The following is a 20,952-nucleotide window of genomic DNA, read 5'->3' on the forward strand; positions in this document are numbered from 1 at the left end:
TTGTGTGTGGCTGGGTGAGGACCCGTTCCTGCTGTGTTCGGCACAGATGACAAATCGATACTTAGAGGAAGAGATAAAAATGTAAGACACACACATTGCAACTTCAAAACTAAAGGTCACTAAGACATAGAAATATTCAGAACTGATATGACTCAGTTCTGGATGACAGGTACATATATAACTGTTCATATCTTATTTTCAGCGAGATAATTTTGTGAAACTAGAATGTGAAAGGTGGCTACAGATCTGACTCATAGATATAGTGCATATGTGGCGCACGAATATTCTTGTCCTGTCCCAACTAAACTGGAATTTAATTTCATGTTTGAGCTAATGGTCGGATGAAGTGAAGTTTCTTTAGGGTGCAGCAATTTTTTAAGTCAACAACTCACTACAAGTTTAGTTAGTAATTTCTTGAAGTCAAGGAGCATAATAATCCATTTTATGACCTGGTTGACACCTTTGCTACATCTACATTTTCAGTTCATACAGGCTACCATCATAATTAGATGGCAACTACAGATTAATGGGATTCCCTAACATTCATTCATTGAATCTGTTCTGCACAACAAATAAAATACCAGTATACCTTATAAAAAGGGTGGAGCTTAGCCAAGTTAGAATTAACCTGAAGTTATCATTCCCTGAAGCCTTAGCAGACTCCGCAGCATACATCCACTACGAAACAAACCTCCATAGGTTTCTCACGGAGGTCATTTGGCCAGTCGGGATATATGCAAGTATGCAGCATCGGCGAAAAAGTTTACAACTCCATCGTCAGCACCTTCAGGGAGTTCTCCACAATCAAAAATCATGGTATCAGTTGTGGGATGTGCATGATACCAACTTATTGACAATTTGGAAAAGTCATATAAGCTACCCAGATTCAGATATTGGGGATTTCGCGAGTGTGGAGATGAGAGGGGAAGTAACGAACCTTGTAGAGATGCGGACCTGTTGGAGAGGCGCGGAAGCAGTAGGATACGATGATTTGTCGGGAGGGATTATCCGATAGGCCACGGTGAGCGAGGTGGGGAGGGACGTCGACCATCCATTGCTGGATGCTCGCAATACTGCCCGTCGGAGCACGCTGGCGTCCGTCTGCACTTACTCCGATTCATAGGTTTCTCGCGCAGGAGGAGGAGTCCGGTGTTGTGGATCCATCAATCGGGTTGCGGGCGTGATGTTTGCTGAACAGAACTCGCTGCAGCGGTAGGGAGGCAGGGGAAGGTCTGGTTCTTGCTGCAGCGGTAAGGAGACATGAGAGAGGTAGAACTCGCTGCAGCGGCGGGAGGCAGGGGCGGGGATCTCCTCGTGCCGGCCGTGGGGAAGCCGGTGAGGGGCTGGCCCTGGGAGCCGGCGGCCAGGACTCGGGCAGGGAGTGGAGGCGATGGTCGACGCTACTTGAGACTTGCCAAAGGCTATCTCCACTGAGAGTGGAGTGTGAGTACCGAGCGATGTGTCCGATAATCCGATTTGTGCTGCCATGTTTTATCTTTCTTTTCCTGCCTCTCCTTTAATTTCTTCTCCACTTGCTAAGAGTTTTTTCAATTCGGTCAAAAATAGTTCCATCAAAACAAATTCGGTCAAAAGTAATGCTAAAGATTTTCTTTGGTCTAGATAGTGCTAGGATTGCATATTTAAAATGATAAATGTCTTATTTTCTTTTAAATTTTAAGATATTCTACTCCCTCAATCCACTTAAGGGCATCTCCAATGAGGCGAAATCCCCAAAAAAGCGTCTGGGCCCTGGTCCAGCGGGGCGACGCAAAGTGACCGCATAGTTCACGCCAACGCAAACTTGGTCCAAATATGCGGCAGGTTTGCGTCTCCACGGACGCTACGCGGTTCCACAAAGTGACCACATTAGTTGCATCCGGGCCCGGTAGGCAGTAACTAGGTAAGCAAAATATTCCATCATTACTATTGATTGGCCAAAAAGACCATCTTTACAAAGATGGTTAGTCGAGTTAACCTAAAATTACAACGGCCGCACCTACTCGTCGTTGCGCGGCCAACCACGGCCGGGGTTAGTCGCAGTCGTGCTGCCTACTACTGGTCGCCGGAGGGGCCGGCGCCGTCATCGAAGCGCGAGCGCTTCACGCACTCATTGTGTCGCGCACGCCGCCGATCGGACATCTCGTCTTGCCGTCTGCGCCGTTCGAGGGCCTCGGCCAGACAGTAGTCCCACAAGACTCTCTGCACAGCCACCGACGCTTGGGCTGCCTCCGCCTTCTCCATCGTCGCCGCCTGCACCGCCGCCATCTAGGCGTGGTAGTGGGTCCTATACCTAGCCGCCACCGCGACCACATCCTCCCTAGCGACGATGGCATCCGCCAGCTCCCGGTTCTCCTGCTCGACCCGCGCGGGAGAAGGGCCCCTCCGCGCGAGCGAAACCAGATTGGAGCACATGTACCCCCGAGCCATGGCGACCGCATAGCTATGGGCTTCCTCCTCCGATGCCCAAGCCTGACGGCGCTGGGCATCCCCAGCAAGGGTCTCAAAGGACGCGAGCAGAACCTACTGGTCGCCGGCGCACTCAAAGCGGTTGGGTACATCGTCGTCATCATCGATGTCATGGATGATGGCGTCCGCCGGTAGGGCCGCCGGTAGTGGAGGGGGTCACGCCTCTGCGAGCGCCGCCCTGGCCTCGGCGTTTTCCGCCCTGGCCGCCGCGAGACGCTGACGCCCTAGCGCGCGCCCTACCGCCTCCGCAACCTCCGCCTCCGCCTCTGCCACCTCCAGGTCTAGCTGTTCGGCATGAAATGCGTCGGCGGCTACCTGCTCGTCCTCCTCCGGGTGGACCTAGCTAAGGTTGTGCTCGGCCATGGATGGATGTTAGGGCTTAGCTTCAGGTGTGCCCCTCGTCCCCGCCGGTGTCCACCATATATAGCCACGACGGTGCGGGAAACGACATTGCCGTGCATGTCGTTTCCCGCGTGCGAAACGCCGGTGAAACGCGCCAATGTGTTTGGCAAGCACGGGAACAACCGTCGTCGCGCGGGACAGATAATTGCCGGCGGCAGGCCTCGACGGGACGCTAAACCACCATTAATGACCTTGACGGTGGGTGTGGTAAAAAAATGCGTCCGCACCGCTGGGGATACCGACGACGCAAACGGTCGCCCGGGCCCGTATGGCATCTGCGGACCGACGCAAACAGACGCTCGCGGTCAACTTGAGCATCCAAAATGCGTCGGCCTGCTGGAGATGCCCTAAATTAAATCGAATTTAGAACTGAATTCGAGATTCGAGTCAGTTATAAAAGATCGGAGGGAGTAATATCTTTCTGAAGGGCTAAGCGTCCCCGGGGATCAAATCCTCGATACCCCGGATCGCCAGCCATTCGATACGAACGGTAAGGACTGTCAGATCGGGTCAATGCTTCAAGGAAGGAAAAAAAAGAGAACACAACCATCGAATGAAAATTCTCCCGCTCCTCTTGATGCTCACGCACGACATTGTATGCCACTTGTAGCAATATGTGACGTCGCTTGTACAAAATCACCGCCGCCGCCCATTGAAGCGGCCATCGCCATCCATTTTGTGAGACAATAAAACATCCAACAGGAGAGGTTGTTGAGTTGATGGTTATGACGGCCCAGAACAAACGTGTGGGACTTACCACGGAAGAGTAACAAGATGACGTAGAACTTAAACCACGTAGATGCATAACAAAAATGGTGCCTTGTTATTACGTTCATGTATCTTGTGGCTATGTATTAAGTTCTTATGTGATACGGCCCAACCAGCCTTTGGTCCTCTTTTGTATTGTATACTACTTTGCTATTCTATGTACCCACCTTAAAATCTACTCTCATATTTTTGAATTTTCATATGTGAGTTGTGAATTATATATGTGTATTGAGAAATAAAATTTAGCTCCCGTAGCAACGCACGAGCATTTGTACTAGTAAAAAAAAAGGTGGGAATTGGTTGCAGAAGCCGTTTGGTTGCACCACATGAAAAACACAAAAAATTTCTATAGAAATTGAGTACATGCCATAAGAAATTTTCCAAGAGGTCGAACCTCTTGCTAAAAATGCTATGAGCTTGTAGTATAGGAAACCAATCCATAGTAATTTTAAAGGGTTTAATATTTTGAATCAGATGCCCTATATAGAAAAATTTCCTATGAGTTAGAATACTAAAAAGAATCCTTTAGGAATCCTTTGAATCGAACAAACCCTAAGTCTGGGGAGGAAGCCAACTATCTGAACCGATGAACCGCACCACCACCATCAAAAGCAGGACACACACCGCTACCACATGGAACACGTTGTCCACGGTTAACACAAGCCTAGATTGGGCTTGCACTGGTCCAAATCAGGAGGCGGACACACCTCCACTCCGCCACTACCACGTAACCCGGACGTAAGCAACACATTATCGCTAGAGCGGTAAAGGAAGCCACCCATGCCCACAATGCCACTGGAGGGAGATGGTTTGGGGCGGACAGATGGGGCTCGAGCTCACTCAAAGAACGACGCAGTCGCCTCCGACAAGTAGCCACCATTGACGAACCACTTTCGGCGTTGTAGCCAGCCTACACCATTCTCCACCGGAATGTCACTCACGTGTCACCGCCCTTCTAGTACCTACACCGTGAGTAACAAAAATCTCGGCCGACTCCACCGACCAACACTTCGACTAGAGAAACATGCCCCACAGCTCCGTCAGCTCCACATAGGTTTGCCATGTGGAGTCTAGCAAAGACAACAAGAGGAGCACTTCTCCTACCTTCGCTGCTTACAACAAAAATATGAGATCCCTATGGGCGCCAAGATATATCATTCTGAAAACAACTGAAAGATGCACACATATAGAGATACCATTTTGCAACGATCCAAGTCCAATGAAAAATCCAGACTGCCTATTTGTACGGGTGCAGATATACATTTATAGTAAACATCTTGCTACCTCATTATTATATTGAAGACATTAAACTCGTTCCAAAACACAAGTATAATTCAAACTACGGGCAGGCAACAATGGGCTGAAAACAGTTTTCAGGCATGCACATACTACCAGGAAGTTGCAAGCTTGTCAAGATCGGGCAAAGATCAGAAAAGATAAGTACACAAGCAGACAGGAACAGAGATAGCGCACACCATCTTAAGTCTGAAATCCTGAATAATTTAAACACTTACCAGTAATCCATGAAGTTTGTTCTTACTCGGAAACAAAAGGAACAGAGATAGCGTGCATTCTAAAAATCTGGAGGGAGAAGCCACATGGGAGGATAAGGACCTCTCCTCGCGTAGTATCCTACCGCCCTGATCATATCCACACCATCATGGTCATCTTCCTTGAAGTACACAGGGTCGCCATCGTTGTTCGAGATTGCCAAGAACACCAGGTCATCCTCCGGGACCACATTCCTCCCTAAGCAACTACGGTGGATGTAGTAGATGCGGTTTCTCTGCACACCGCCATGCCTGTGCTCCGGCACGTGCACAGCCCTGGAGCAATTTGGACCCAAAAATAGGGCGAAGTCACCCAAGCTTTTCACCTCTTCCCATTTGAACGTGTGATATGCCATCCCCTCACCGGTGTCAACATCAACGAGGTTAAACACCTTGAAGTAAGGTCTGAAGTTGGGTGACCACGGGAACTTCACAGCCATCCCAAGCTTGCCCTTCAGTTCAAAAATGTAACTGACATCCACCTTGTTGTACCAGACATCATGAGGGGGCACCTTGTGCTCTGTGGTGACCGCCGGCCGATTGACACCTGTGACCAGTGGCGCACCATCTTTGTTTATGCCGATCTCCAACTTGACAAGGTCAAAGTACTCTAGCGTGAGGCCATAGAGCTCACCATTCCAGAAGGTGATATCTGCAAGCCCGACACTGTATCTTCGTTCTTGTATTGTCCACCCACCATCTCGACAGCCAATCCTACAGAGCGCAAGAGGAGAAACATCCGTGATGGCGGCGAGGATACAGTCGCTCGAAGTGGGTGGTTTGGAGAATATGATATTCCAAATCATTGTTTTGCAAAGGCGACCAGAGCGGGGAATCCACTTCTGTTTCTCGGAGAGCGCCACCTCAAAGCCTGAGAAGAGGTTCACGATTTTGAAAGGGCCCGGATCATACGTGGCAACCCAGCCACCTTCGTGACAGCCAATGAACCAGTGGTCGATGAAACCTCTCAGGGCCGGGACACGCAGGATCTGGTTGTCCTCATGACAGTAAAGGCGCTTCATCTTGTTGCCATCGCGTGGCAAGAGGAGCAGCCACGGGAGTGCGGGTGGAACGGGATGCCTTGAAGCTGTAGCAAACCACGACTTGCAGACAGCAGCAAAACGCACGCGGCTGCGCGGATCCGGCAACCTGTTGTAGATGAGACCGAAGAGATCCTGTGGAAGCTTGGTAGACCAGCATTGTACCGTCGTTGCACCACTATCATGAACGATAAACTCAATGGAGTCCTTGTAATCCATAAATTCTTTCCACTGATTGCTGATGATTTTCTGGTAAAGAAAAAAAGAAAGTTGTTCAGCACAACTTAGACAATATAAGGAAGATATTCAGGACAAACAGAAACACCTCAGAAAATTATCCCCACGGACCACCAACCTACTCTCAGTTCGGCACAAAATAAAAAGCTAATAATACTCCCTCTGTAGACTCTTGTGTGGCATTTGTGGACTTTGCACCAAGGTAGATGGTAAGACTGACCTCTGATCATTTACGGAGATGAGGGGATACTTTGCATGGGTGGCAGTGCTAATGAATAAGTGCATACAAGGCAGAGAAAGTAAGTACCAGCATCATGCGTAATATACTTCATTTATCCTACATCCATCACATGCATTTATCAAAGAAGCTTTGGAAATATTAAGTCTTACATTTATCATAAAAATGTTGCAATTTATTTTTAAAATCAGTGAAAAATTTCAGTCATACACAGCTCAACACGCTATTTAACTTAAATTATTACACTTTTACCTAGGATAATTTATGTTGGAAACCACAACATAGATGCATACTACAACCAAAGATGACAATCCTTTCAGGTCTATGTTTCTTCGACAATGTTCTTCTGTTCGCAGTACTGCATATATCGTTTGCGGAATTGAAGTTCCTTCAGTTATATATGTTGTACTCTTCAGATATTCAGAAAACCGTATAGTTAAAATAGCGTTTCTCGTATTCAGAACGACATTTGGCACATGCCCACTCGCTCACCACATCTAGCTCGTCCATTTCTATGTCAAGATCCATGATGGGCACCGAGTCTCCCTCGTCCTCCCTATGCATGGTGGACTCACTCGAACTTGAAATACACACACATGATTAGGTGAGGCAAACTGACGAACAGCTTCAGAGCACACACACGCGGGTAAACCACGAACTGAGTATGAGCACACGGTGATTATCCAGCCCCCCTACACACTTGGGGAGACCTTCAAGTTCTATAACTTAGAGTGGAGACTCCTCCAGCAGCAAGCTGTGCAGGTATACAACCTTGCTGGCAAGCGGCATAGACCAGGTCATGCAAGTCACCTCACAGCCCCTGTTTACAACGACACCACTGACCCATCCATGTGTGCTGACTAAAATGCAGTCCTAGTAAGTAGTGACGGAGTCCGTGTTCAGGACATGGCCTACCTAGATGTCCTCTGTCCCCGCTTACAAATAACACAAAAATGAAAACAAGGCTTAACTAACAGTGGACAAGGTTAAAAATTAACAGATCCAACACTAAAACTGTTTAAATTTGACAAGTTTTAAATCTATGATGCTGCAAACTACACTGTTGTTGCCTGTACTGAAACAATAGACTTCAGTATGAATCAACTTATACCTGAGCAGGGTCATTAGCAGAATCTTTAGTCCATACAGCTATCATGTCCTGTGTCCCACGCACGCTGAGGACTGCTCCACAAATGTCATCGCCATATTCAAATCGTCCACCAATCAACGGCAGCAACTAAACATGAAGTTGTGAAAAGGTACTTAGGGTGGAATTTACAGGTAATAAGGTAATTGTCCAAAAGAACAAGGCAAAAGACACTTACCGTATGCACCCACAACGTGTCCGATTTCTCTTTGCCACAACGGATGGTCCATTTACCCCCATTAGCACAAATGGGGTCTTCCAATTTCGGCTCAATCTTATCCTTGAGGCAGTAGAGGTCAGCTCCCACGCCCAATTTGCTAGGGTGGAGGATATTGTTGTAAAGGCTGAAATACCATCCAACTCGTTAGCCATAAAGGAATACATTAATCTAGTAAACGAAAAAGGTTAAAAATTTCAGTAAAGAAAGAATGAATTATCAAAACGAACATATCCTGATTTCCTAAGCAAGCCATTCTCCAAAAAATTGGCCTGAAATATGTTGCGAGTAACAACAGATGTTATCATCAGGGAGAAGACAATCGAGGAAGTCAGCCAATGCACACTACCCACTTAAACTTAATAGGTGGATTTTTCACATGTCTCCAAACACTAGATCGAAAGAGCATCATAGTTAATATCAATAACAATCAGACTGCTGAAGTTTCAGTATACCATGGTAGTACCCAAAATTACTTTCCCGATTGTATGAGGCTTGGAAATTCACTAAGAAACCAGCTGCTACAGTTGATTGAGAGCATCGTATCACCAATTGAAAAGTTTCATGCGTTCCCTAAGGCGAATATGTTGAGAGACATCTGAAATTACAGCATTAACTCCCGCCTACGAGTAATCAGCCGAGAAATCAAGAATACATCGGACTTATGGGATAAAACCTCCAGAATTCGTCGACGGTGGAGAAGGTGTAGACGGTCCTCTCCGAGGCGACCTGCCTTCTGGCCTCCACCTGCGGGCTGACGAGCCAGAAGGCCCAGCCGTGCTCGAGCGTTTGGCCGTTAGCCTGCCCGTGCTCGGCGACGGCGGCCGCCATCTCCGCGTCGGTGGTCGCGGGGATCGTGACGGCGACCTCGGCAATGCCGGCGGCGGCGGGGATGAGACCGTCTAGTGGTAGTTGAACGGAAAAAGCACCGTCATATTTAACTGCGAAAATACACTTTTGATAACTAATAATAAGCTGCTCCTTCCCACCTTCTCTGTCTTCTTTTATAAGCCACCAGATTTATTATCCGGATTTCTAAATTAGTTATGGGATATAACTAATTTAATAGCCTCAATTAATAAGTGTCTTATGAGAGAAGCTTGGGAGCATGCAGCTTATTTTTTAAGCTGGCAAAACAAGTTTTTTTTTTTTTTTGAAACGAGGCAAAAGCTTTGCCTTTCATTGACCTTAGACACATCGCCGTGTTTCTACGAAATTAAGACTGTATTATCAAAAATTAGAAAAGAGCCATTGTGTCTTGTGGTGACCCAGAGAGAGGGGAAATGTATCACTTTTTTTTACCAAATTCAGCTTGACCTAGTTCCGTTTTCCGTATATGAGCAACAGTGTTCCTGAGCTTTAAACATATTTCTTGTAAACAAATTGAAATTAAATACGTACATACGTATGAAGATTTCGAAAGTACGGAGAAAATTTTGAAGAAAAATATGATGTATTTTGAGCTACATAAAAAGATAAAATTCTGACAACTATATGCTCCTATACACATTCACAAATTTACAAATATAGCTTAAAAATACAACTGTATTTGTGTCAAAAAAATACACATTCACAAATTTATTTTCTCTTGTAGCTTAAAATATAGCGCAATTTCTACCAAAACTTTAGACTAATATTCAGGATATGTGTATGTATTCATAGAATAAATTTAATATATTTTCAAAACACAAATATTTTCAAAACCGGAAGCATGGGTGCTCATGTGCACCGAATTTGCTTCCCTAGTTCTGGCCATTATTTATCCACTGCATGTTTGTATTCTCCTTTAGAATTGATATGAATTGTAAGTGCAAATTTTTATCTGAGCTTTATTGAGAAAGTTCTTTTTAGAGAGTTATATTGATAAATGACATGTGCCTAGATTCGAAACGTTTCCTCTACCAAGTCAGTACTAGGTAAGACATCTATACCCATATATCCCTGGTGCACGGTTATATGGTGTGACATGCCTATCGGACTAGCCGCGACGCACGTCCAAAAGTAGTGTATCACGACTTATTCTCTCGCCTGGCTGGCAAATTTACCCACCCTTGGCCACATGGTGCATCCCAATGTAGTGTGCCACGTGCAGGTATCAGTGGTACCCGTGGCGCACGCAATACGGCCATACATCTGCACCAAGGATATATGAAAATTAAAAACTTGAAATTTGGAGCAAGTATATGCGTGGCACACAGGGTACTCGGTGAATCGCCTTTTCAGTTTTCAAAGAAAATTAAAAAAAAATGGTAGAAAATTTTAAAAATAAAATCCTTTGAGATATCAATGAGTTAAGTCCTCTAGTTATAAATAAAATTAACAAACATGAATTTTGACATATTTTGCAAAATGACTTCATATTTCGGCAAAATGGGTTTAAATCTTGCATACCACCTTTGATGAAAAGTTTTTTATATCAAAAGTATCCACAGAAATAGTTACATCCGATTTCAACTGTCTATGATCATTTACCGATTTTTCAGATTCTTCAAAATCAAAAAATAAATTGTGCTTTTTCAGTTTTTAGTTTTCGCAGCAAAAAAAAATCAAAACCTTACCTATGGAGCACCAAAATGGTGGCCATCCTCCATCACTCACTCATTTACTCCCTCATCCACCTCCACTCTCTCTTTTCTTCACTTCCTCCTCCTCCACCACTCTCTCTTTTCCACCACTAGTCATGAAAGCATGTATAGTGGCTGTTGATCAGCATTCAGTTTGCACATGCAAATGATTAACATTCAGTAAAGAATATCCACAAGCTCAATCAATTTTTTTTGCTTCCAATGCACATATCTTATATACTCACACACACACTACAGTAATGCCTACAAAAATGGCAACCTGAAGCTAGCTAGAACCAACTAAAAATCATTCCAAGCAATGAAAGAAAGTACTATTCTTCCATGTGAATTCAAAACATAGTAAAATCAACTACACACTGTTATCTACTTTATTTATGGTGCATAACAACCAATGGCAACAAGGTGCCAAAATAAGTGTTTAGGGTCAAAATAGGTCTAACTTGCCATAAAATAGAGCAAACCACCTTGGATGGTGCAAATATTTGGCACACTTGTGCATGGTGGGGTGCCTTACCCTTTTTTGTTTGGGTTTTCAAAGTTGTTTATGTGCTTCATGGTGATCTCATGGTTGGGAAGTACCAAAACAAGGGTTCTAGGGGCAAAAAAAAGGTCTAACTTGCCATAAAATAGAGCAAACCACATTGGATGTGCCAATATGTGGCACACTTGTGCATGGTGGGGTGCCCCACACTTGCTACATTGGTATTTCCAAGTTGGTTGTGTGTTTCACGGTGATCTCATGGTTGGGAGGTACCGAAACAAGGGTTTTAGGAGCAGAAAATAGGTCTAACTTGCCATAAAATAGAGCAAACCATCTTGAATGGTGCCAATATTTATCACACTTGTGAATGGTGGGGTGACCCACCCTTACTATCTTGGGATTTCCATGTTGGTTGTGTTTTTCATGTTGATCCCATGGTAGAGAGGTGCCAAAATAAGGGTTTTAGGGGCAAAATATGTCTAACTTGCCATAAAATAGTGAAAACCACCTTAGATGGTGCCAATATTTGGCACATTTTTGCATGGTGGGATACCTCACACTTGCTACCTTGGTATTTCCAAGTAGTTTGTGTGTTTCATGTTGATATCCTAGTTGGGAAGTGCCGAAAGAAGGGTTTTAGTCGCAAAATAGGTCTAACTTGCCCTAAAATAGAGCAAACCACCTTGGATGGGGCAAATATTTGGCACACTTGTACATGGTGTAGTGCCCCACCCTTGATATGTTGGGATCTCCAATTTGGAAGCTACATACGAATAATCCACCGGGTGCGGATTTTTGGATCATGAGTGATACAAAGCGTTTTTTAATGTTTCAAAAATAATGATTCCAAGTTTTAAAAAATACGCTAAATACTTCTAGATGTTGGAAATAATGTAATCTAGCGACCCGAAAAATCTACCATGTATTGCAAAAAAATGATAAAAATCTCCCCTCTAAAGTGGTGAATAGTGCAAGAAAATTGAACCTCTAAAATCTGAAAGATTTCGTCATTTTGTTTAAGCCCAAATATAAGGTATTCGGGTTTATGTCAAGAATTTCTTTTAGAATCGTTTGAACATTGAAATAGTGGTTTTAAATTTCGAAAAAAAAATAAAGAGCTTCAAAGCGAATTTCCGTAATCCAGCAGATATTTGTTCAAGACTCAAGAGTACGAACTAGAAGAAGGCTGGTGTGGTTTGGCAAAAAAAGAAAAGGCTGGTGTGAAATCCAACCCTATCCGGAGCGTACTCTCCGAATCGGCTGTGCGTCACTATATGATTCGGTTTTATTTTTGTTACGACGATACGACGGTACAGTGTGTCAGTGCAACATATGAGAGGTCGACACGTCACTGCATCTACTCTCGCGCCTCTCTGCTCCTCCCCTCACAAGCCTCGTCTCCCGTATCAGATGCAAGCTTCTTGCCAACAAACATTGTGTAGGGTTTAAAGTTTGTATGTTGGTAGAGTATATCATTATCTATCTTTATGATTTTTTTAGAATTTTTTGGAACATTGAAATCATGGTTTTAAATTTTGAAAATATAAGAGCATCTCCACCGACGTCCCCAAATAGTCGTCGACAGAGGCGCCGGCACTTCCGTATGGGAGGCACCGACACTACATCCTCTATTTGGGGGTGTTGTTCCCACACTGGCGTACCCAAACCGGCGGCCCCGATAGATAATTTGAATTAAAATCTCAAATAAAAGCATAGAAATTCAAATAAAGAGAAGAAACATTCCATAAACTAAAACATAACTGGGAACATGGTTTATACGAAGATATAATTTGGAACATGATTTTTCACAAACTAATGCATAGTTTGAACCATGGTTGACACAAATATAAAACATTACAAAATAATGAAACCTAACTAGTGTTGGCATCGCAGGTTTCGTGTGTTCGCTGCCAAGAAAGAACACTCCAGTCACCCAAAGTGGAAAATATAGCTAGTGACGGTACCCCTGTTGGTTCTTTCGAGGAAGAACATCCAAAAACATGCATGCCTATTTTCGTTGCGAAGAAACAACACTCAGTCGTCCTCCTCATCGGTGTCACCGTGGTAGTACAGGTGGCAGCGCGTCTCATCGAACACCTTAACGCTCATATCCCCCTCGCCAAAGTAGGAGAACGTGAGCACGAAGCCGGCTTCGAGGTGGTGGTAGCGCACGAACTTTTCCCAGACGATGTGGAGGTACATCTTGCCGCGTGCATCGCGGATCACGTCCACAATCCACCCGCAGCAGCCGCAAGGCAGCCTCCCGCAGATGCAGAGAGGCTGGCAAGTCGGCGAACTTGTCCGGCAGCCTCTGGATGCCGAGTGGGTCACCATTGAGGACGACGACGAACTCGAACAGCACTTGCTGCTACACCTCCTGCAGGTCCGATGATGAAGACGATGGCGTCGCAGGCGACGACGAGCGTGCAGCTCTGGCGGCCACGACCACGGCCGCGACCTCGGCCTCGACTAGACATGGCATCATCTCTTCAAATCGTGGCGGCTAGGGTTTGGGAGAGAGGCGCTAGGGTTTATGTGGGAGGGACGATGCGAGAGCGTTCTTTATATAGGCGGGAGGGAGGCGGGGGAGCGGTGGCGCTCATTACCGTTAACACGGAGAGCTAGGCGCGACATGATGGTTCGTTGGGCGTCCACGAAAACCGCACCGCCGCTGCGCGCCAATAACTCACGTCGCGAGGTAGGCGACGGTTAGGTTAAAATTGAATGTACCGCTGACGCGTCGGTCGCGCCACTCGCGAGGCGCCGGCGCCCGATTCGCGTCCTTGGCCAAGGGGCCGGCACAGGGTTGCTGACGTTTCTATTGGCCTCGAAAAAGCGTCAGCTCTAGTTGGGATGCGCCTGTATGAGCTCATTTTCGCTTCGGTCCCCAAATCACTATCGGGCCGCTATGGGGCGCACCAGTGAAAATGCTCTAAAGAGGTGCATGTGACCCGAGCTCCAAAGCGAATTTCGTAACCCACGAGATATCTGTTCAAGAGTACGAACTAGAAGAAGGCTGGTGTGAAATCCAACCCCATCCGGGGCGTACTCTCCGAATCGGCAGTGCGTCACTATATGATTCGGTTTTATTTTTGTTACGACGATAGGACGGTACAGTGTGTCAGTGCAACATATGAGAGATCGACACGTACATACAAGCAGCTACGTACCAAGCTAGCCCCATCACTGTATCGACTGTCGCGCCTGCTTCTCCCCTCACGAGCCTCGTCTGTCGTCTGTCGTCTCAGATGCAAGCTTCTTGCCAACCGCCTTAAGTGCCTCAGGTTGAATTTGAGCAGCGCGAAATTATGTTGGGCGAGATGGCAATGTTTTTCCGTTGGTTTGGGATTTTTGTCACCGGATCCGACAAAATGGCGGTTCGAATTTAGAAATGGTTAATCTAGGTGCGAGACTGAGATGTTTATTCCGTAATGCATCTTATCTCTCCGCAAGAAATCCTAGGATCTACAATAATGCCACAGATCCGTCGAATGCATAGTTTCGCAATGGTTTTCCGTTGGTTTTCGTCACGGGATCCGACGAAATGGCGGTTCGAATTTAGAAATTGTTAATCTAGGTGCGAGACTGGGATGTTTATTCGCTACTGCACCTTATCTCTCCGCAAGAAATCGTAGGATATATACAGTACAATAATGCTACAGATCCGTCGAATGCCTAGCGGCTTTGAGGGTAAAACCACAATGTTCGAACCTCCTTGAGCAACGCAATGGATTTAAGCATCTCAAGTAGTGCCGTAGGAAAAGAAACATAATGATAGATAGATCCATTAACTGAAGACACAAGAAGAACAGAGGATAACAAGGAACAGAGGAATAGCTAGCTAGCGTGCGCTTACATCGTCGGCCGACCACGAACAAGCAGCATAATTAGGGAATGAAATGCATAGGCCCTGAGCCAACAATCTACGAGGATCCGCCGGGCAGAATCTTGACGGATCCGCCGGGCAGCAGCTGGCCGAGTTGGCGGGTGAGCTGCTCGTTGGCCGCGGCGCGCGCCTCCTCCTTGGCGCGGACCTGGGCGGCGGTGCTCTCCGGCATCTTGCTGATGGCCATGAAGATGGGCCGCAGCGGCGCCATCGCCTCGTTCACCGTGGACACCGCCCGCTTGAGGTCCTCGGGGTTGGTGCTCGCCGGGCTGTAGCCGGAGAACACCTTGACGGCCTCCGACATGGCATCCTGTCGCTGCGGGAGGTCGTCGTCGTCCCTGCCGGCGGAGAATGCTCCGACGCGGTCGGTGCCTGCCATGGCGGCAACAAGGGCGAGCGTGAGGAGGAAGGGGATGAGCTTCTGAGCTATGGTGATGGGAGGGGAGCGGATCGAGTAGTGCGTCTGCTGGGAAGGAAGGTGATGAGTATATATGGTTGAGTGGTGACCCTGGCAGGCACACTGCCGGGACGTGGCTCTCTTTTTCTTTTTCTTCTTTTCACACCCGGAGCATACGTTCCTAGTATTTTGACAAAAATTTCAAATGTGCTATAATATTAAAAACTCATATAACAATGTCGCACTGTTAGACTGTATATACATCTAGAGTCGTTGTATTGTACTACCCTGTATTTGCACCCATGTACACTATATCATGCCAAACCCTAGAAGCGTATTGTGGGTTTCTCAACTTGTCTTAGAGCATTTCTAAACCCGAAAATCCCGCCGGAACTGAAATTTTTCGGCCGATTTACGGGTTCTGCCCGAAAACAGCGCAGAACGGAGCTCGAATCGGTGGGCCGACATGTATAATTTGTTTGGGGGCCTGATAAAAGCGAGCGTCGATCCGTATAAATATAGGCCGCGGAGGGGAGTAGGGTTTTCCCGCCGCCGCGTCCACTTCCTCCGCCACGCGCACGCTTGGACTTCCAGCGAGCAATCGCGCAGCTGCCCCACCGCTTCTCCACTTCCTCCACCACCACCGTGACCGCATGGCTGGCTCGAGCAACGGCGGGAGGGGAGGCGAGCGGATTGGCGGGAGCAACTCACCCCCCCCCCCCCCGTCTTCCACTCCAAGGAGGGGCGGCGGAAATGGAAACGCTCCGAGGGCGCGAGGAAGCGTAGCGCGCGGCGCTGGACCAACTGGGGCTTGACGCCGCCGGGAAAACTCGCCCGCTACGGAAATAGTGGCGAGGGTCCTTCCTCAGGCGCGTCCGGCCGTGCGCTAGCGCCACCAGTCGCCGACATCAGCTGCAACGAGGAGGAGGAGGAGGAGGTGCCAGTGCGCACCGTCCTCCATTCGGGGGACTACATCCCCAATGACGAGGAGGAGGCGACGGCGATCCAGCAGGTCTCCGTCATGTCGGGGGCCGATGTGCGCGTGCTTCCGCCGCGAGGAGGCGGAAGCCAGCCGTGCCGTGCGCGAGTACGAGGTGGCGCAGAATGAGGTCGTCGACCTCAACTCCGAGTAGCCCGCTGACGGCGTAGTCCTCCGCTGCGCATACAGTAAGTCGCCGCCGGGCGAAATTAGATTAGTTTAGGAACTGGTCACCGACGACCACCACAAATGTAGTCTATTTTTCGATCCAAACTATCGAAATATGCAAGTACTATGTTTGAATTTTAGTTTTAAACTTGTTTGCGATGATCAGTTTACCGGCAAAATTTGAATTCGAGTTTTTTCGGTTCCGAATACGGGTGCTTTTCTGCGTCACCTCCAAAACCGCTCGCATTTTGTTTTTGGGGAGATTGAACTAAGTTTTTCAGTTCCAAAGAATAGGGGCTCTGCTAGAGATGCTCTTACAAGGTATCAAGAGCATAAAAGCGATCTATGTCCTTCGCTGCCACCTCATCGACCGCTGCAGGTATGACGATCTCCGCGTCGGTCTCGACCGTCTCGACCACCTCCATATTGTTTGTGATGGGTTCCTTGCGGCGCTTCTCGCCGGCTCCATCCCGCCGCCTCTTGCGCCATCGCCGATCTCAACGATGGCCACGGGTGTGTCCTTCTCCAGCGTCGCCGGCTCTAGAACTTTGGGCACGCGTTGCGTGGCATTTCGCTTCGCTCTGATGACCCACAAGTATAGGGGGTGTATCGTAGTATCTTCGATAAGTAAGAATGTCGATCCCAACGAGGAGCAGAAGGTGTTGACAAGCAGTTTCGATGAAGGTTTCACTGTAAAGGCTCACGGACAAGTATTCGGGGGTTTTGATGTAACAGATGAAATAAGTACGAGTAAGTAAAATGCGAGAGAAATAATTGCAGCGAGTGGCCCAATCCTTTTTAGCACAAAGGACAAGCCGGTTTGTTTACTTATAATGACCAAACGTTCTCGAGGACACACGGGATTTTAGTCTAGTGCTTTCGTTACATACAGCTGATTAATCTTCATTGTTTTGATAAGTGTTGTGTGGGTGAACCTGTGCTAATGTACCGCCCTTCCTAGGACTAATACATACTTGTGATTATACCCCTTGCAAGCATCCGCAACTACAAGAAAGTAATTAAGATAAATCTAACCACAACCTTAAACTCGAGATCCTGCGATCCCTCCCGCATCGATATACCAACGGGGGTTTAGGTTTCGTCACTCCGGCAACCCCGCAATTGGCAAACGAGTACAAGATGCATTCCCCTAGGCCCATAAATGGTGAAGTGCCGTGTAGTCGACGTTCACACGACACCACTAGAAGAATAACACCACAACTTAAATATCATAACATTGAATATTACTCAACCATAGTTCACTACTAACAATTAGACTTCACCCATGTCCTCAAGAACTAAACGAACTACTCACGAGACATCATATGGAACATGATCAGAGGTGATATGATGATGAATAACAATCTGAACATAAACTTGGTTCAATGGTTTCACTCAATAGCATCAACAACAAGTGTGAATAGATACCGGGAGAGTTTCCCTATCAAACAATCAAGATCAAACCCAAATTGCTACGGCGGTGACGAGGTGCTGCGGAGGAGATGGCGGTGATGATGGTGGAGATGATGATGATGGTGATGGAGATGATGTCCAGCTCAATGGCGGTGACGATGGCGTCGATTTCCCCCTCCGGGAGGGAATTTCCCGGCGGATTCCTCGCCCGCCGGAGAGCTCTTTTCTCTCTCGGTGTTCTCCGCCCCGCGAGGCGGCCGTAACCCCTCGTGAGGATTCCTCCGTGGCTTAGGTCTTCGGGACGAAGGGTTTCGCGAAGAAAAGGAGGCGAAAGGGGTCGTGGGCCCCCCAGACCACATGGCGGCGCGGCCAGGGCATGGGCCGCGCCGCCCTAGGGTGTGGGCCCACCCTGGGTCCTCCTGGCCCCTCCTTCTGGCTCCCCTCGTCATCTGGAAAAATAGGATTTTTGGTAAAACTCCCTTCCACAGTTGATCTTCCGAAATATTGCATTCTGACGGTGCTTTTTCCAGCAGAATCTGGCTCCGGTGCTTGATCTCCAAATAATCATGAAATATGCAAAATAGATGAAATAACATAAGTATTGTGTCCCAATATGAAATATATCAATGAATAACAACAAATTATGATATAAAATAGTGATGCAATTTGGACGTATCAACTCCCCCAAGCTTAGACTTCGCTTGTCCCCAAGCGAAACCGAACTCGGAAACAGGTCCACATGTTTATGGAGTGAAGAGTCGATAAATAAAATACGGACAAGAAGCATCATATTCATTCACACAAGACATTATAGTAAACAACTTCCTCATATAATTCAATCTTGAAACAAGTATAAGGTAGTCACAAATAAAGGTGCATAAGGAATCATAATTGGTGATGGCAAACTTTGTTCTTGGTCAGAGAACATTTAACAAATTATATTCATCTATTGAGCAAGTGCTCTCATATTAAAAGCTTATGGTAAACTTGCATACTCAATCATATTAATCATTGATGACTTTAAAAGCTATATTCATTCAAGGTAAAACTTGTACTAAACAAGAAAGAGTAAAGACATGATGAAGCAAATCACAATATAATAGTTTAATCACAACAACTCAAATGCTTGCTTGAGATGGAGGGAAATAGGTTTACTGACTCAACATAAAGTAAAAGACATGCCCTTCGCAGAGGGAAGCAGAGATTAAATCATGTGCTAGAGATTTTTCAATTTTTGAAATCATATAAAGAGAATAAAAGTAAAGTTTTGAGAGGTGTTTGTTGTTGTCAACGACTGGTAGCGGGTACTCTAACCCCCTTGCCAAACAAACCCCCAAAGAGCGGCTCCCATGAAGGACGTTATCTCTACCGACAAGGTAGATCATCCCTCTTCTCTTTTGTTTACACATGTATTTTAGTTTATTTTAAGGATGACACTCCCCCAACCTTTGCTTACACAAGCCATGGCTAACCGAATCCTCGGGTGCCTTCCAACAATCTCATACCATGGAGGAGTGTCTATTGCAAAATTAAGTTGCTTACTGATGAATCAGGGCAAAACATGTGAAGAGAATTATTAATGAAAGTTAATTAATTGGGGCTGGGAACCCCGTTGCCAGCTCTTATTGCAAAGTTATAGGATAAGTGGATGAAGCCACTAGTCCTTTAGTGGAGACTGCCTAACAAGACTGAAAGATAAAACACCACATACTTCCTCATGAGCTATAAAACATTGACACAAATAAGAAGTAATAAGTTTTGAATTGTTTAAAGGTAGCACATGAAGTATTTACTTGGAATGGCAGACAATACCATGTAGTAGGTAGGTATGGTGGACACAAATGGCATAGGTTTGGGTTCGGGTTTGGATGCACGAGAAGTATTCCCTCTCGGTACAGGTCTTTGGCTAGCAAGGTTAATTAGCAAGCATAAGAGTTGAGGTGAAACAAACAAATATACATGTGATAGAAACAATCATGCATCTTACTTGTAAACACAAACAGTTTTAACTTTAGAATACTAAGCTAAGAACTGATAAGAAAGATAATAATATCTTCTACATGTACTTCCTCTATTCATCTAAAACTCAAAGTGTTGTTGCTATTGACCAATGCTAAGTTTGCCAAAACCAAATAGATTTACTCAATACTCCCAAAGTGGTACCAATACTAAAACCAAGATCAATCATATAGTAGAAATTGCAAACTAAAATAAGGTGTGCAATATGTAAATGATAAGACTTCTCATTAATATTCCATAACGATAACTCACACCAAGGGATACATAGACAAACTAAAGGAGAGATACTCCACACCGCAACCCATCTCATACGATAACTTCCCTACTCATGATATGACACTACTTGATAGTAAACAAGTAAAAGGTAATGATAATGTGATACCGCGGCACTCCCCAAGCTTGGAACAAACCAAGGGGATGCCAATACCGATGATGGATTACTCCTTTGGTGATGGTGGTGATGAATTCCCGTCTTCGGACTTCCAAGATAGAGGCTCTCCATCAACAAATGACATCTTGGTCTCGGGAATCCCGAAACTAGCAGACACGGCTTATATGTTTAAACCTCGTTTTCATACTCACAATTCTGATTATGAATGTCGTAGAGTTGAGCTTGGAGTTTGTTGGTGGTGTCGTGAAGTGAGAGGATGTCGCCCCATAGCTTTGCGGCTTCCTTCTCGTGTTCGAGCAATGAGTTCGGACACAATCTTGTGAAAGATATCCACTTCACGCTCGGCCATCTTCTTGTAATTGAAGACCTCTTGTTCTAGCTTCTCCATCCTGTCTTCCAAGCTTCCTTCTCCTTTGGGACCATGAACATCTTTGATCTGCAGTTTTCCCTCGGCGAGCATCAACTCCTTTGGATGCATCCTCAGCTCCTCCTTGTACAAGTTGCCAACATCCTTGCAGGAGTTGTCCTTCGGAGATCCCGATGAAGACATGATGGCTCTAGATCCAAA

General features: G+C 46.2%; 1 protein-coding gene across 1 annotated transcript; it reads right to left on the minus strand.

Annotated features, from left to right (window-relative positions):
- Positions 1–4,992: 4,992 nt before the first annotated feature.
- On the minus strand, positions 4,993–8,896 carry LOC124662139. Its single transcript, XM_047200021.1, has 4 exons — positions 8,742–8,896; positions 8,027–8,192; positions 7,813–7,938; positions 4,993–6,475 (listed from the first exon to the last, which is right to left on the minus strand). Exons 1-4 carry the CDS (start codon positions 8,894–8,896, stop codon positions 5,210–5,212), a joined length of 1,713 nt encoding a protein of 570 aa, XP_047055977.1. The 3' UTR covers positions 4,993–5,209.
- Positions 8,897–20,952: the final 12,056 nt, after the last annotated feature.

Source organism: Lolium rigidum, chromosome 6 (assembly GCF_022539505.1).
Source record: "Lolium rigidum isolate FL_2022 chromosome 6, APGP_CSIRO_Lrig_0.1, whole genome shotgun sequence".
Classification (NCBI taxonomy): Eukaryota; Viridiplantae; Streptophyta; class Magnoliopsida; order Poales; family Poaceae; genus Lolium; species Lolium rigidum.

Coding starts and splice junctions, on each gene's coding strand:
- LOC124662139 (XM_047200021.1), bottom strand. CDS start 8,896: ATGGCGGCCGCCGTCGCCGAGCACGGGCAGGCTAACGGCCAAACGCTC. Junction 7,939..8,026: donor ACACGTTGTGGGTGCATACG/GTAAGTGTCTTT, acceptor CTTCATGTTTAG/TTGCTGCCGTTGATTGGTGG. Junction 6,476..7,812: donor CTGCTAATGACCCTGCTCAG/GTATAAGTTGAT, acceptor TTTCTTTACCAG/AAAATCATCAGCAATCAGTG.